At 36.7% G+C, this 14,500-nt stretch overlaps 2 protein-coding genes across 2 annotated transcripts; one reads left to right on the top strand and one right to left on the bottom strand.

The window, feature by feature from the left end:
- Positions 1–5: 5 nt before the first annotated feature.
- Positions 6–8,546, bottom strand: TTN8 (Structural maintenance of chromosomes (SMC) family protein). The gene is made up of 18 exons (NM_001339686.1): positions 7,794–8,546; positions 7,455–7,691; positions 7,115–7,348; positions 6,713–6,951; positions 6,025–6,291; positions 5,332–5,602; positions 4,749–4,873; positions 4,427–4,536; positions 4,223–4,330; positions 4,007–4,146; positions 3,742–3,831; positions 3,449–3,657; positions 2,805–2,974; positions 2,087–2,196; positions 1,627–2,003; positions 1,111–1,362; positions 493–720; positions 6–399 (listed from the first exon to the last, which is right to left on the bottom strand). Exons 1-18 carry the CDS (start codon positions 8,232–8,234, stop codon positions 351–353), a joined length of 3,657 nt encoding a protein of 1,218 aa, NP_001319748.1. The 5' UTR covers positions 8,235–8,546; the 3' UTR covers positions 6–350.
- Positions 8,547–10,840: 2,294 nt separating this feature from the next.
- Positions 10,841–14,415, top strand: GR (glutathione reductase). Its single transcript, NM_115323.4, has 11 exons — positions 10,841–11,352; positions 11,492–11,717; positions 11,803–12,081; positions 12,167–12,343; positions 12,512–12,565; positions 12,695–12,843; positions 13,009–13,072; positions 13,149–13,319; positions 13,411–13,545; positions 13,655–13,746; positions 13,943–14,415. The coding sequence occupies exons 1-10, from the start codon at positions 10,952–10,954 to the stop codon at positions 13,694–13,696; spliced, it is 1,698 nt and encodes a 565-aa protein (NP_191026.1). The 5' UTR covers positions 10,841–10,951; the 3' UTR covers positions 13,697–13,746; positions 13,943–14,415.
- Positions 14,416–14,500: the final 85 nt, after the last annotated feature.

Genomic DNA, 14,500 nt, shown 5'->3' with positions numbered 1-14,500 from the left:
CTAGTCCGACGAATTAAAGAAACATTTGTCTTTACTTCTACTTTGACAACATGTCTCCAAAAACTATTATCAAAACATAAAACGTCAATCAGATGCAGCTAAAATCACGAGTTTCTTATAGTATCACATAAGAAAAGGTTCCATAGGTTCTCTACAGTGTCAGAACTTATAAGGTCCTATGCCAAATCAAATCGCAAATAAAGCACCTTACCACTGTGAAATACCTTTTAACATTGTGACACAAAAATTACAAACCTAACAATCAAACATCATTCAGTACTTGCTATACTTACAAAGTTAGGGTTCTTATACTTACCTAAACCCTAATCCCCCGAGGGTTGTTGAACCAATCACGATTCTTGGTAGTTCCTAAGGTCAAATGACATTGTACTTGAGCAACTGCAGCCAAAAATACATCTCCAACGAGTTCTCAGATATTATGCCAATAAAATAGACGCATGTACAAAAGATTTATGTGGATATTCTGCTTACCTCCTCTCGGTGTCTCTGTAAACTCCAACCAGAGCCTCCGCCTTGTCATAGAAGCTGTCCTTGAGAGATATTACAATGCTTTGGAAGCCATTCCCATCCTCTGCATCCTGATTGTCACGTGCGGCTTGGCATGACTTGCTACGAATGAATTTAGCAACTTTTGCCACGTTTAGATTATCAAGCGCAGCATCCACTTCATCAAGTATGAAAAAGGGTGAAGGCCTATAGCTGAAAAATGGAAAGGTAATCAACACCACAAACTTCATCAAATCCTCATAACAACTGACCATGGAAACTTCTTTTGCAGAACAACCATGCTATATTTACACGAGAGCGTAGGCCAAATTTCAGATCGTAAAGAAACAAAAAGCGATTTTGAAGATGGGTATTTTACTAGGAACAGAAAACCTAAGACGATGCCAGACTGGTAAAACCAATGCTAAGGAGTCAAACAAATCTGATGGTTCCAGACACAAATAACAAATTTCATCTGGCAAGATCACCATCTTCTAGTCCAATTTCAAAGAGTGAAACTAAACACCACAGATAAATCAATATGAACCTACAAAATCACTTTTAACATTGAAACAAATGGGATATCTAGGTCGTTGAGGATACCTATGTATGGAGAAGAGCAACGCCAAGGCCGCAACTGTTTTCTCTCCTCCAGAGAGCTGTTCCATGTCACGAAATCGCTTTGTTGGGGGCATTGTAGTATACTTTATACCATGTAGAAACGGATCATCCTCATTTTCTAGGTTTAGATAAGCAGTCCCACCCAGTGGGTGCGTATTACTCTTGGTTAGTTGCTTATAGATCTTGTCAATGTTGCTAGCAATGTGGTTGAAAGCTTCCATAAATAGCTCATACCTGCACAACAATTTGAAATGAGCAGAAAAAACTATAATGGAATATATTAGTTGGGAAAAAACTGAATATGTTCTTTGTACATGTGCATGTGTGTGCATTGTATCCAAACAGTAACTTTGACAGGTAATTTCCCCAGAACTAGAATCTTCAGACTTTTACTTGTTCGGTATTTGGTTTCACCATAATACCATATAGTCGTTGATATTTGGTAACAATTGTCTTCAAAGCTCTAGATATCATTTCACAAGAGAAATTTCGAGTTACCTCTTCTGCTTAACAGTATTAAAGGCATCCGCTACTTGCTTCTCCTCTTTCCTGGCCGCTTCAAACTCCTGGCTAACTTGTTTTTCTTTCTCTTGTATAGCCTCATACTGGTCAAGCGCTCTCAAATTTGGAGCCGTTCTTTCAATCTCGGATGTTTTAGATTCTATTTTCTGCCTAAATTCTGCCTCCACTTTTTCACGAGCAGATGGTCTCCGTTCTTGGAGATAAGCTCTACCCAGCTCACTAAAGTCAAACTGTGGCCCATCTGAATCATCTTCCTCCATAGCATCTGATAAGACAGGAAGGGTAATATGTTCGAGCTCACACTTCTCAGTTATTTCCTGTTTCTGTGAGATCAGCTGCTCAATTTGTGTTTCCTGATAGCATATGGAAGCTTTAGTGTATCTATACTCAAACATATCAGATCTTTAGGAAAGGGTTTGATGAATCTTCATTGTACCTTCGAATGTATTTGACGATTGAGCTTGGTTATGCTTGTTGTCGCTTGAGAAGCCTGCTTTTTCCAATCCAGGATTTCCTTCTCATACTCCTCCGACTTTTGTTTGCACTCTGCAAGCAGGAGCATTAGATAGTCTCTAAGAAAGAAGATACCAGTGCAGATTCTTGCTAGGCAAAGAACATTAGACAGGTAAGGTTATAATCAAAGTATATGGTTCTGTAACTTATGCTTATACAAGCAAAAGCAAAGAAGAGAATAGCAGCGCTACAGAATTAATCATACTGAACTTTTACATCAACCATCTGTCAGCCTCAAGCAGTTTATCATGATATGAGTTTCTTTCTGAATTAGATTCAGACGTAGCATAACCATACATTTACGCAAGATGTCGAGCAGACCATGTACATCCCAAAATTTGTTCAAAGAGCAATCAACCAAACATCAAGGATTATGTAATGCAAACAGACAATTGGTTGAAAACAGCATGTAAATATCCATAGATATAACCGCTAAAAAGAATAAGAAAATTCCATATTTGAATATATCAATTCAGTAACAGAGCTCCAACATAGATACAGACAATGTACTTTTACAGGTTCATGATAATGTCTGCTACGAATGAAATCCTCAAATTGACAACTCAAAATGGCACTGAGATTAAAAAAAAGTTTAGAACTAAAAATGTCATCAGATGTATGTAAAGATAGAATCAATATACCTTCCATTTCCTTCTTCCAATTGTTGATTTCATTAGTTATTTTTACCGCTGTCTCCTTACGTTCAGACATTGTCTTCTGTATACCTTCCAAATCAGTTTCCAGAGAACTGATAGAAGACTCTATCTTTCGAATCCGTGACCCCACATCACGGTTTTGCTCATATTCCAGCCTGAAATTCGAAAAAATGATTTTCAAGAACCAACTAAATTACGTACTTTTACTCTGATCATACAACTCAAGCTCCATTCAATAGAAAGCAGTATGTCAACTCAGCCAACCAGTTAGCGTGTAGTAGAGGTTTGTAACACAGGTTTTTACAGGCTACAGGATACTGACCCTCACACACTTGGTAATACAAGATAGTGTAGACCATAGCTGCATAATAATTACAAAATTCACACAGTTCCGTAGTCCCTTCTTTTTAGTAGGCACGTGAAAGTCAAAATGTGACAATAATATGATGCACAAGATAGTGTTTAGTTTTACAAAAAACGAAAAATCAGGAATGGCATGTTAACTTCAGAATCAGAGCTATATGTTAGCACAAAAACGGGAAAAAGAAATCAAAAGAGAGTAATATTGTAAATGTGTAGTTTGACTAGAATTGATATGTAACCAGAAAAACAGAGCAGAAGAGACATACTGGTATTTTAACTTAGCAAGCTGGTTACTCAGTTCCAGCCTTTCTTCAGCCTCCTTTTCAGCAGTCTTGAGCTGAGTTTCTTCATATACACGTATGTTTGGAACCCCAACAGACTGGCTAAAATCCTTATAGATACGGTCCACGATCTCATTCATTCTTTTCTCCAACTTATTCATTTCTGTCTTTCTCTTATCGACCTCAGTTCTTGCCTACATTAAATACCAATGACATTCAGTCATACTATTTTCATCAGGTATTAACTCTACCAAATATCAGAAAAGATAGACAATTGCCTTAGAGAGTTCAGGTTTTATGCGATCAATTTCTTCAATGATATTCCGCTCCTCTTGCTCAAGCTGTGGAAGTTTGTCTTTGATACTTTTCTGTTAAACAAATTCCCCAATTAGTATATTCTGAATAGTGACAGCTCCTCCTAGCAGAAGGAAAGATAAAATGGGTGCTACTGTATGGCATTCTTATCCCAATCAGGGTTCTCTTGACAACAGTAAGTAAAATATATGAGACCACTCATCTTAGAAAAGATAAATTGGTTGTTACCTTCTCAATTTCAGCATACTGAATCTTTTTTTCAAGTCCACTTATTTTACCCGATATTTCAGACTCTTTCATTTGCATTTCTCGAATAGATCCAATATTTTCTAGTTGTTGTTCGAAATCTTCTTTATTTTTCTTCAAACCTGCACAAACAAATATCTCTTCTAAGAAAATACATCAGAAGTGAAGAGGCTTTAAACCAGCTGGTGTCAAACTAACCTTCAATTTTCTTATCATCCCATTTATTAGACTTTGCTTCCATTCCACCACTTGTACCACCAGTCATTGTTCCCGCCTTTGTGAGTAATATACCATCAACAGTCACAACTAGAAATAACAGAAATCAAGTTATGTAGAAAGTAACGCCAACTTTAGTGCAAATATATGAGTAAATTACATCTAAAGAAGGAAACAAGAACATACCTTTAAATCTCTCTCCGCTCCAGCTAAGAACCTTGGCTTCTTCAAGTTCGTCGCAGACAAGAGTATTTCCAACAGCATAGAGAACCGCCTTCTCCAATTCAGGATCGAACGTGGAGTAGTTAAGGACAAAAATATATATTTTAGAAACCTGCTCACGTAAACCTTTCTATACTTCTCAATACTTGGTTTAATATATTAAAATTATCTTAAGCTACCAACAGCTATGCACGCAATGATATGAATCCAAGGGATGAGAAGTTTTCAATACAGGTAACCTTGAGTATCCTTAAGTCAAATCACTTCACTTATATGCAAAGGATATTGGATAACATCGAACACCAGCTTTGCTGTGCCACCCAAATTTCTCAATCTTTCAAACACTTGCTTGACACGTACTGACTGAAGAGGAATAAATGTCATAGGAGGAAGCCTTTGCTCTTTCAAGTACTGCAAATTACCAAAAAAAAAAGAAGAACTCATTTCATCACATACCTAGAGCAGTGGTACAAAGTCCTCTTAAACATATACTTCAAATTGCTTAAAAGCAAGGTAGAAAAAGCTTCGAAAAGTTAAGTTGAAGCCAAGTATCATAGAATAGGGGTTAATTTTTAATTCTAAGGAATGAAGTCTGCCTGGAGATGATTACAGCATATATGTTACATACCTAAATAATATGAATTGTATCATTTAGGACGTGGTAGAGTCTAAGGCATCACTAAGAGGTTGTATTGTTTAAAACATCATTAATTTGCTGACATATGCTAGTGAGTAGTAATATGGGTAAAGGATATCTTACTTACCTGTTATTGAAAGTCTGAAACTATAATTGTCAGCAGAGAAGAGATAGAAATTACGAATTTAGAAGTTCACAGATTCCATAGGATAGAACACCATAAGATAAGTACCTTGATGCAATCCTTTCCCGTGTTTTCATCTTCTACAACTACTGCATCCATAAATCTTCCCATGGCAACAGTGACAGCAAGGTTATACTTCTTCCGATTTGGCCGACAAAGATCAGTCATCCGACCATGAACTCCTTGAAATAGACGCTTGAGAGACTCAACAGCCTGTGTTAGCCTACTATCTCTCTCATTTTCATACCTTTCAGCCGTTAAATCACTTAACTGGTCTTCTAATTCCGCGATTCTAGTCTTCAACTTCGCAGAGGCCTCCCTGTTCATCATATAAGCAGGTTAGCAACTATCAAGAACAAATATAAAGTTCTCCCTGGTGAGGTGCACCTCAAGGGACTTTGAAGGTTTCTCTACGAGCCTACAAGCTTCATTTTGGTTTAGCTAGGAATTCAGTACAGCAGCAGATCCTGAATTTCAGTATCAGGGGATACAAAATGTATTTCGCCTGCTCAAGAAGGGGTTTATACTATGGATAGGGAAGATGGAAAATAATGTGTTCTTGAAAAATGAATTACCAATATCTCTCAAGCCATAGTTCAAAAGATGAAGCAACCGCAAGAAGAATCTCTAAGGAGGTTTTAAAAAAACTTGCAGCAATGTGTCGCATTTAAAGGATATCATAACATCGCAAGTAAACCATCCATTGCTAGACAACCTAGTGAGTAGAGGACATAAACTAACCTGGCATTTACGTGCTTCTCTTGCAGTGCACGTAACTCCGTTTTCAGACTAGTTGTTTCATTCTTATATTTCGACGAAGATGTTTCAATCTCTCCTTGCCTGTCTTTAAATCGCTTAATTTGTTCATCAAGATCATTCTTCCTATTTATTAGTTGCTGGTAATTTTCTTCCAGATTTCTCAATGCTTCAAGATCGGTACGCCGTTGCCTCTCTAGAACCTCGTGCTCATCTCTTAGCTTAATGGTTTTCATTCCAGCTTCTTCTTTTCTGAGACAAAACCACAGTGACAAACATGAAGGAACATTAATTAGAAAACAAAGGTAGTCGTAAGGATTCAAAAGGGTGAATAATAGAGCATATTACAAAAGTCACAACAACAGCACCAATAATAGAGCCTGTAAACAACCAGATTTATGTCATTATGTCAAACAAAACGCGTAACTATTTGTTTGCTTAGACTGTTCTTCATAGCACAGAATAAGTACTCATACCCAACAAATATTTCATTAAACTTTTTTGTTAAACATGTAAACCCATGTAGTATTCATTACACCACAAAAACTCAAGCAAGAAGATTAAATAGGCAATATAGAGAAATCAAGTTGGTGCATATCTATAACCTCAGGACAGTTGGAAAACGGCAATTTTTTTGCGAAGAGAAAAAAATCCTTATTTCTTTCAAACTTACAGTCGAAAATAATCTTGCAGTTGACTGTCAAGCATTGGGAGTTTTCCGCTGCTATCTTGTCTCTTCTTATTAAATAATTCCATTTTCTTATTCAGCTCCTTAATGCTTTTCTGCATCTGTTCAATTTCTTTGGAATGCTTCCCTTTTTCTTTTTTCCTCTTATCCACGTCCTTTCTATTGGTCTCAATTTTTGCTTTTATGCGAGCTATCTCCTCCTTAAATCTCAGAAGCTCAGGTTGCTGCTCACAGGAAAGGTACAGATATAAGTTACTCAAGTGAGAAAGTTTAGTGAAATTCCAGAGGATTACAAAAAAAAAAAAAAAATGTAAGACATGTCTCAAAATGCTATATTTAAAAGGGAAAATAGAATCTGTTAACCACAGATTTCCAAGGTATACTCACAATTTTTCCAAGCTTCGAGCTTTTCTCAGCAATCTTCTTCTCACGTTGAGCAATTTCTTTCAGATACTTTGCTTGCTCTACCTTTCTCTTACCTGCCTCACGTTCAAACTTTTCCAGCTCTCTCATGACATCTTTACGATTGCTCTTTTCAGAATCAACATCCTCATTCGCCTTCTCGATATCATTTTCAATGTTATATAATTGCCATAGGAAGCGTTCTCTCTTCAGAGCTTTCTGCAAGGCGTGAAGACAGATTAACAGGTAGGCAGATACGCTAGTTCACAAACTAAATAAATCAGCACTTCTCCACTAGAGAACAAGAGCAAATCCACATAAATACCAGTTCTTCCTGCAGCCTTAGATGCTTCTCAGCTTCTTCCTTTTGTGCTTTCTTCAGCTTCTTCTCATTTCCAATTGTTTTCTTCTTCTGGTATATAAGAGCTGCTTTTTCTTCAGCGCTGGCCTTCTTTTCTTCTAGTCCTTCATACTCTTTCTTAAGCTCCTCGGAACCAGAAATCTCCTCGAGGAGTCCAGTAAGTTCTTTTGGATTCTTCGAAGCAATAGATTCAACATCACCCTACATTTTGCAATCCAGAACAATTAAACACGAAATTCACATCAAACAAACAGAATCGTTCATAGAAACAATACAAAAATAGAATTAAATCGAAGCAACAACCTGAAAGACCAAGAAATTACGAGCCTTAACAAGTATCCCAAGAGATCGTAGCTTCCCATTGTACTCATCCAAATTCACAACCCTATTATCAATACGGTACTCACTCCCACCAGCGCTAGTAATAGAACGAGTGAAACGAAGCTCTACTCCATCGTCCATCTGATAAACGAGTCGAACAAAAGCTTTACGACCTCTCTGTTCCTTGTCACGATCATCAAAAGCGTAGATAAGATCCTTAAGCTGAGAACCACGAAGTTGACCGGTACGAACGCCGAGGACGAAGCTAATAGCGTCCATTAGGTTAGATTTGCCAGAACCGTTGGGACCAATAATAGCAGTGAAATCCTTGAAAGGACCAACCAATTGATGACCCTTGTAAGATTTGAAATTCTCCATCTCAAGCTGCAAGATCTTCCCCGATGGGGATTGTATCGCAGGCATGATTGGGGGAGAGATCTCGAGTTTGGTTTCAGAGAAAGTAGTGGAGAATGAAATTAAACCAAATTAGGGTTTCTAGAAGGTTGGGGGTATTCTCGGAGAAGAAAATTGGCGGGAATTGAAAATGTTTTGAGAGGCGAAACAAATCTTTCTCTCAAGGGATTTCAGAATTTCATCTCTTCCCCTTAATCCGGAAGTTGAAGCCGAGGAGATTTCACAGACTCACAGTGCGTTTAATTTTTTAATCAAAGGGCTGGGCCGAATGATACGGCGTAGTTTCGTATGGGCTCGACTAAATTGTTCTATCTTATGTTTTTAAAAAAAATAATCAAGTTTTTATGATATTTTGCAAGAAAAACTATATATACTCATGTTTATAGATTAGTAGTGTCAAGTTTTCATTCGGTTTTAACTTTGTAAAGAAGATTTTTGTATTGTAACCTGTTTGTGTGTTTTCTAAATGATTTGTTAAATTGGTAAAGTTTAGGTTTTGTTCATCTTTTTATGGGTTTCTAGATTCTGATCCAGAAAATATTGATGGATGTTTGTGTAGTATGTTTGTTCATTTTTCCCCTTTGTTTACCTTGCTTGGTTTTTGTCTGCATAATGTTTTTGTACTCGCCGACTAATGTTTTCGGAAGTGTTCATATACTTATCGGCTTTTTGTAATTCACCTTAAATCTTTTTATCAATGAAATCCTATTAAGAAAAAAAAAATAGTCGTGTTAAAGATTTAGGAAAAATATTGTTTCATAGTGTGCTTAGAATCCATTGAACTAAAAAAGGAATGTCAAAGGGTTATTAAATCATTGCTATTGCTAACCATTCTTTAGTTCTATGATCATTTTGTAGCTTAAACTTGAAGGTAGTCAAATATAGCCGGAAAAAGACCACGAATGACATCCAATCTCGTCCATGCACGGATCAAACTATAAACTTGCAAGTTTTTTTTTAATAGTGTGAAAAAAACTATTATGCAGCCAATTACATTATTTTCACGATTTTCTAGTTTAATCACTCAAGTCGGTATCCCATGAGTTATAGGAATCAAGGGAAGTTGAGCTAGTTATTTCTGGTTCTTCCATGAAGATTCTCCATAGCCAAATGGTCTTTGTACAACGATTCATGGAGTTTAAAAGTCGTGGTGGATGCTCCACAAAAGTGTGGTTAAAAAGTCTTGCTAATTTATAGTTTGGGAAAAATGTCATTTAATCCTCCAACTTTTAAAAAATAGCCATTTTATACATCAACTTCGTATATGGCCGTTTAAAACATGAACTAAACGTTGATTAAATTTTAAAACATGATCTTTCGTTGACCAGGCCAAAATAGACATGCCGTTATCAGTCATTAACGGAATTTCTAACGTCCGTTATCATCCGTTAACTTTATTAGTCAAGTTTTAAATTGTGGCCATTTTAAACATCAACTTTTTATGTGGCCATTTAAAACATGAACTAAACGTTGACTACCATTTAAGACATAAAAATATCGTTGACCAGACCAAAATAGACATGTCTTTATCAGTAGAACCTAGAAACCCGTTAATAACTGTTAATCTGTCCAAAACAACGTCGTTTGAGAATAATCGAAAGAACATAAAGATTTTTCCCATATGAAATCTCCATATCAAAAAGTTTTAAGTAGAACCCAAGAACATAGTTTGATAAAGAGATAATCGCAGTGTCAGTAATTGGAAGCAAATAAAGGTATTTTCGTTTATATATTTGTTTTAAATTTGAAATTGAATCATGGAAGCAAATTGAAGACTCATTATAAGATTGTTCGTCTTGTTTGAGCGGTTGTAGAAATAGATTTGGGGAACTGGGGTTTCATTTAGAAAACAATCCTGATTTTCTTTTGATTATTCTCAAAACAAAGTCGTTTTAGGGATACTAATAGAGTCGTTAACAAGTGATAATGAATGTTATAAGTTCTTTTAATGAATGATGACAACATGTTTATTTTGGCTTGGTCAACGAATTTCTCATGTTTTAAATGGTAGTCAACGCTTAGTTCATGTTTAAAATTGCCACATATAAAGTCGATGTTTAAATTGACCACAATTTAAAACTTGACTAATAAAGTCGTTAACGGATGATAACGGACGTTAGAAGTTCCGTTAATGACTGATAACGACATGTCTATTTTGGCATGATCAACGAATAATCATGTTTTAAAAGTTAGTCAACATTTAATTCATGTTTTAAACAGCCGCATACGAAATTGATGTATAAAATGACCATTTTTTGAAAGTTAGGAGATTAATTGATATTTTTCCCTTTATAGTTTACAGGTACATACGTTGATAACACAAATCGTATAACTTTCTAACGGTACAGAAAATAGTAAACCGTACAAAAATAATAAAAAAGGGTAAGATGTAGAAGTATAAAACTAATAGTACAAATTAAAAGATTTTGGTTCCACTTGTATGTATAAGTGATTACATCAAAATGGTATTACTAAGTCATCATTTAGATTTGATGAAGTTTGTATTCGTGTCATAAACCGGGCGTAGGTGGAGTTATTGTCAGTTTGGTAGCGTTTTACGACCACACATAAAAACATGTTTATAAATTGTTAAAAAACAATAAGACATGTCATAAATCTAAATGCCACAAGTAGAATTATCGAAATAAAGCTTTTACATAAATACACACACCCAAACTAAAAAAGAAAAAAAAAAGAAAGAGAGAGAGAGAAGAAGAATCGTGGAGATGGCTTCGACCCCGAAGCTTACCAGTACAATTTCATCATCTTCTCCATCTCTTCAATTCCTCTGCAAAAAACTCCCAATCGCAATTCATCTACCATCATCTTCTTCCTCTAGCTTTCTCTCGCTTCCTAAAACCCTAACCTCTCTCTATTCTCTCCGTCCCCGTATCGCCCTACTCTCAAACCACCGCTATTACCACTCTCGCCGGTTTTCTGTTTGTGCCAGTACCGATAATGGAGCTGAATCAGACCGCCACTACGATTTTGATCTCTTCACTATCGGTGCCGGAAGCGGCGGCGTCCGCGCCTCTCGCTTCGCCACTAGCTTCGGTGCATCCGCCGCCGTTTGCGAGCTTCCTTTTTCCACTATCTCTTCCGATACTGCTGGAGGCGTTGGAGGAACGTAAGATTTCTTCCTTCTTGTGGCTTATATCGATAGCTAGTGAATTTGACTTTAGTAGTAGCTATACCAGAATTTGAAGCATTTGCTTGATGATTTATGGTTTGATTGTGTTGTCTACTCATTTTTGGTTATTTTGCAGGTGTGTATTGAGAGGATGTGTACCAAAGAAGTTACTTGTGTATGCATCCAAATACAGTCATGAGTTTGAAGACAGTCATGGATTTGGTTGGAAGTATGAGACTGAGCCTTCTCATGATTGGACTACTTTGATTGCTAACAAGAATGCTGAGTTACAGCGGTTGACTGGTATTTATAAGAATATACTGAGCAAAGCTAATGTCAAGTTGATTGAAGGTCGTGGAAAGGTATGCCGAGGCTCGGTGTTTATATAGTTCATGAGTTAACCTCTATGTATTGATTTGAGCTTGAGTATGTATTTTATATGTGTAGGTTATAGACCCACACACTGTTGATGTAGATGGGAAAATCTATACTACGAGGAATATTCTGATTGCAGTTGGTGGACGTCCTTTCATTCCTGACATTCCAGGAAAAGAGTTTGCTATTGATTCTGATGCCGCGCTTGATTTGCCTTCCAAGCCTAAGAAAATTGCAATAGTTGGTGGTGGCTACATAGCCCTGGAGTTTGCGGGGATCTTCAATGGTCTTAACTGTGAAGTTCATGTATTTATAAGGCAAAAGAAGGTGCTGAGGGGATTTGATGAAGATGTAAGTAAAAAATTGAGAATGACTTTTGCTGCTTTCATTTATCCGTCTGGATATTTTCTAATTGTAATTGTTATTCTTGTTTCAGGTCAGGGATTTCGTTGGAGAGCAGATGTCTTTAAGAGGTATTGAGTTTCACACTGAAGAATCCCCTGAAGCCATCATCAAAGCTGGAGATGGCTCGTTCTCTCTGAAGACCAGCAAGGGAACTGTTGAGGGATTTTCGCATGTTATGTTTGCAACTGGTCGCAAGCCCAACACAAAGGTATAGTGTGATTTTTATTATTTTCCAAAGGATGTTTATAAAATGAAAACTGGTAGCAAAGTTCATCCTTTAATAATTTGTCTAAGATAAACTGACCACTGCTGCCCCTTGTTTATGACTTTAATGGAATATGATTGTTCATTGATGTAATGTTGGCTGTTATAACAGAACTTAGGGTTGGAGAATGTTGGCGTTAAAATGGCGAAAAATGGAGCAATAGAGGTATGATCCAGTGTTTTACCTAGTTTTTTTGTCACTTAGGATTTCTATTATTGCATTGTGCACAGTTCTCTTGTTATACCTGGTTACTTCTTGTGATTGTGCTCCATGTTTCCACTTTTTTTTTGTAAGGTTGACGAATATTCACAGACATCTGTTCCATCCATCTGGGCTGTTGGGGATGTTACTGACCGAATCAATTTGACTCCAGTTGCTTTGATGGAGGGAGGTGCATTGGCTAAAACTTTGTTTCAAAATGAGCCAACAAAGCCTGATTATAGGTAACATAACAATCTTAACTTTTGATGTTTAAACCTTTGGGATTTTTTGGTGATTGATGAGAGTTTTTCTCTGTTTAGTCTTACATGCTGCATCAGTGATCTATAACATTTTATAACTGTTGTCTCTGATGGCTTTTATCCTTTCTGTGTTCTATAATCAACTAGAGCTGTTCCCTGCGCCGTTTTCTCCCAGCCACCTATTGGAACAGTTGGTCTAACTGAAGAGCAGGTAAGTAGGATGATTTGTCAAAAATATGGTTTATCATGCATGCCACTACATAGAAATATTAACTACGTGTTTGCAGGCCATAGAACAATATGGTGATGTGGATGTTTACACATCGAACTTTAGGCCATTAAAGGCTACCCTTTCAGGACTTCCAGACCGAGTATTTATGAAACTCATTGTCTGTGCAAACACCAATAAAGTTCTCGGTGTTCACATGTGTGGAGAAGATTCACCAGAAATCATCCAGGTTTCATTTTTTAACATGATTGGTATTCTCTGAAAAGTAATCACGGAAAACATATATGATTGAATATGAATTTTATTTTACAATTTTTCAGGGATTTGGGGTTGCAGTTAAAGCTGGTTTAACTAAGGCCGACTTTGATGCTACAGTGGGTGTTCACCCCACAGCAGCTGAGGAGTTTGTCACTATGAGGGCTCCAACCAGGAAATTCCGCAAAGACTCCTCTGAGGTTTGTTTGTGAACAGTCAAAACTTATCCATCTAGTTATTTCTCGTGGTTTTGCAACATGGGAAAATGATTGGAACTGAGTGAGATGTGTATGTCCAATTTCATTTCAGGGAAAGGCAAGTCCTGAAGCTAAAACAGCTGCTGGGGTGTAGAGAAGGTTGCAAAAAAGATTGTATTTACGGCATTGGAGCCCCCTGATAAGGTATTCATTCACCAGTTTCCGAAGTATTGGTCCTAATTCCTAAAATTAGAAAAGACATGCAATGCATTAGCTCATACCATGCTTAAGTAAGATGTCAATTAGGGCCAAAGCTTTGTTTCTGCCCACCCCGGAAAAATAGGGTAGACTAGAATTCTCCTCCATAACGGTGTTTGATATTTGACTTGCATGTTTGCAGGAGAACATTGTGTCTGTGAAGAAGAAGCTTTTCTTTTGGCAGAGAATATTTTTTCATAATGTCGTGTGAAGATATGATCGCTGTCCTGCAATACTTTTGATCGTTTGACACACGACCAAATTCCTCGAGAGAGAGAGGTTGTAACTATTCCGAAAGAGCTCTAAAACTGAAGCTTTCAGTTCTTGTGACATCATAATGAAGGCTGTATAGATATAACAGTTTCGAGTTTTATTTGGATTTGTAGTATTTTTGTTTTCTATTGTGTTGAACTTGTCTCTTTGAAGTCACCACGGGAGACCTCATATCAGCATCGTTGCGAATCAAATGAGGTTTTGAGTTTTGACAAGAAATTCAACACGATCACCAAATCCTTGAGTCATTATCATATTCAGATTTCAGAGTCTCCTACCATAATCATATTTATGGTTCGACTGTACATTATTACTGTTTAAAATTGATTTGATTTTTGAAAAGTTAAAAACTAATAGTTGACTAAAAAATTCATAAACAAATATATACTTTTTAAAGAGATACGTTTTGATTAATAACAAAAAGGAA

The sequence above is a fragment of the Arabidopsis thaliana genome, chromosome 3 (assembly GCF_000001735.4).
Source record: "Arabidopsis thaliana chromosome 3, partial sequence".
NCBI lineage: Eukaryota > Viridiplantae > Streptophyta > Magnoliopsida > Brassicales > Brassicaceae > Arabidopsis > Arabidopsis thaliana.
This window is presented reverse-complemented; position numbering and strand designations above follow the sequence as displayed.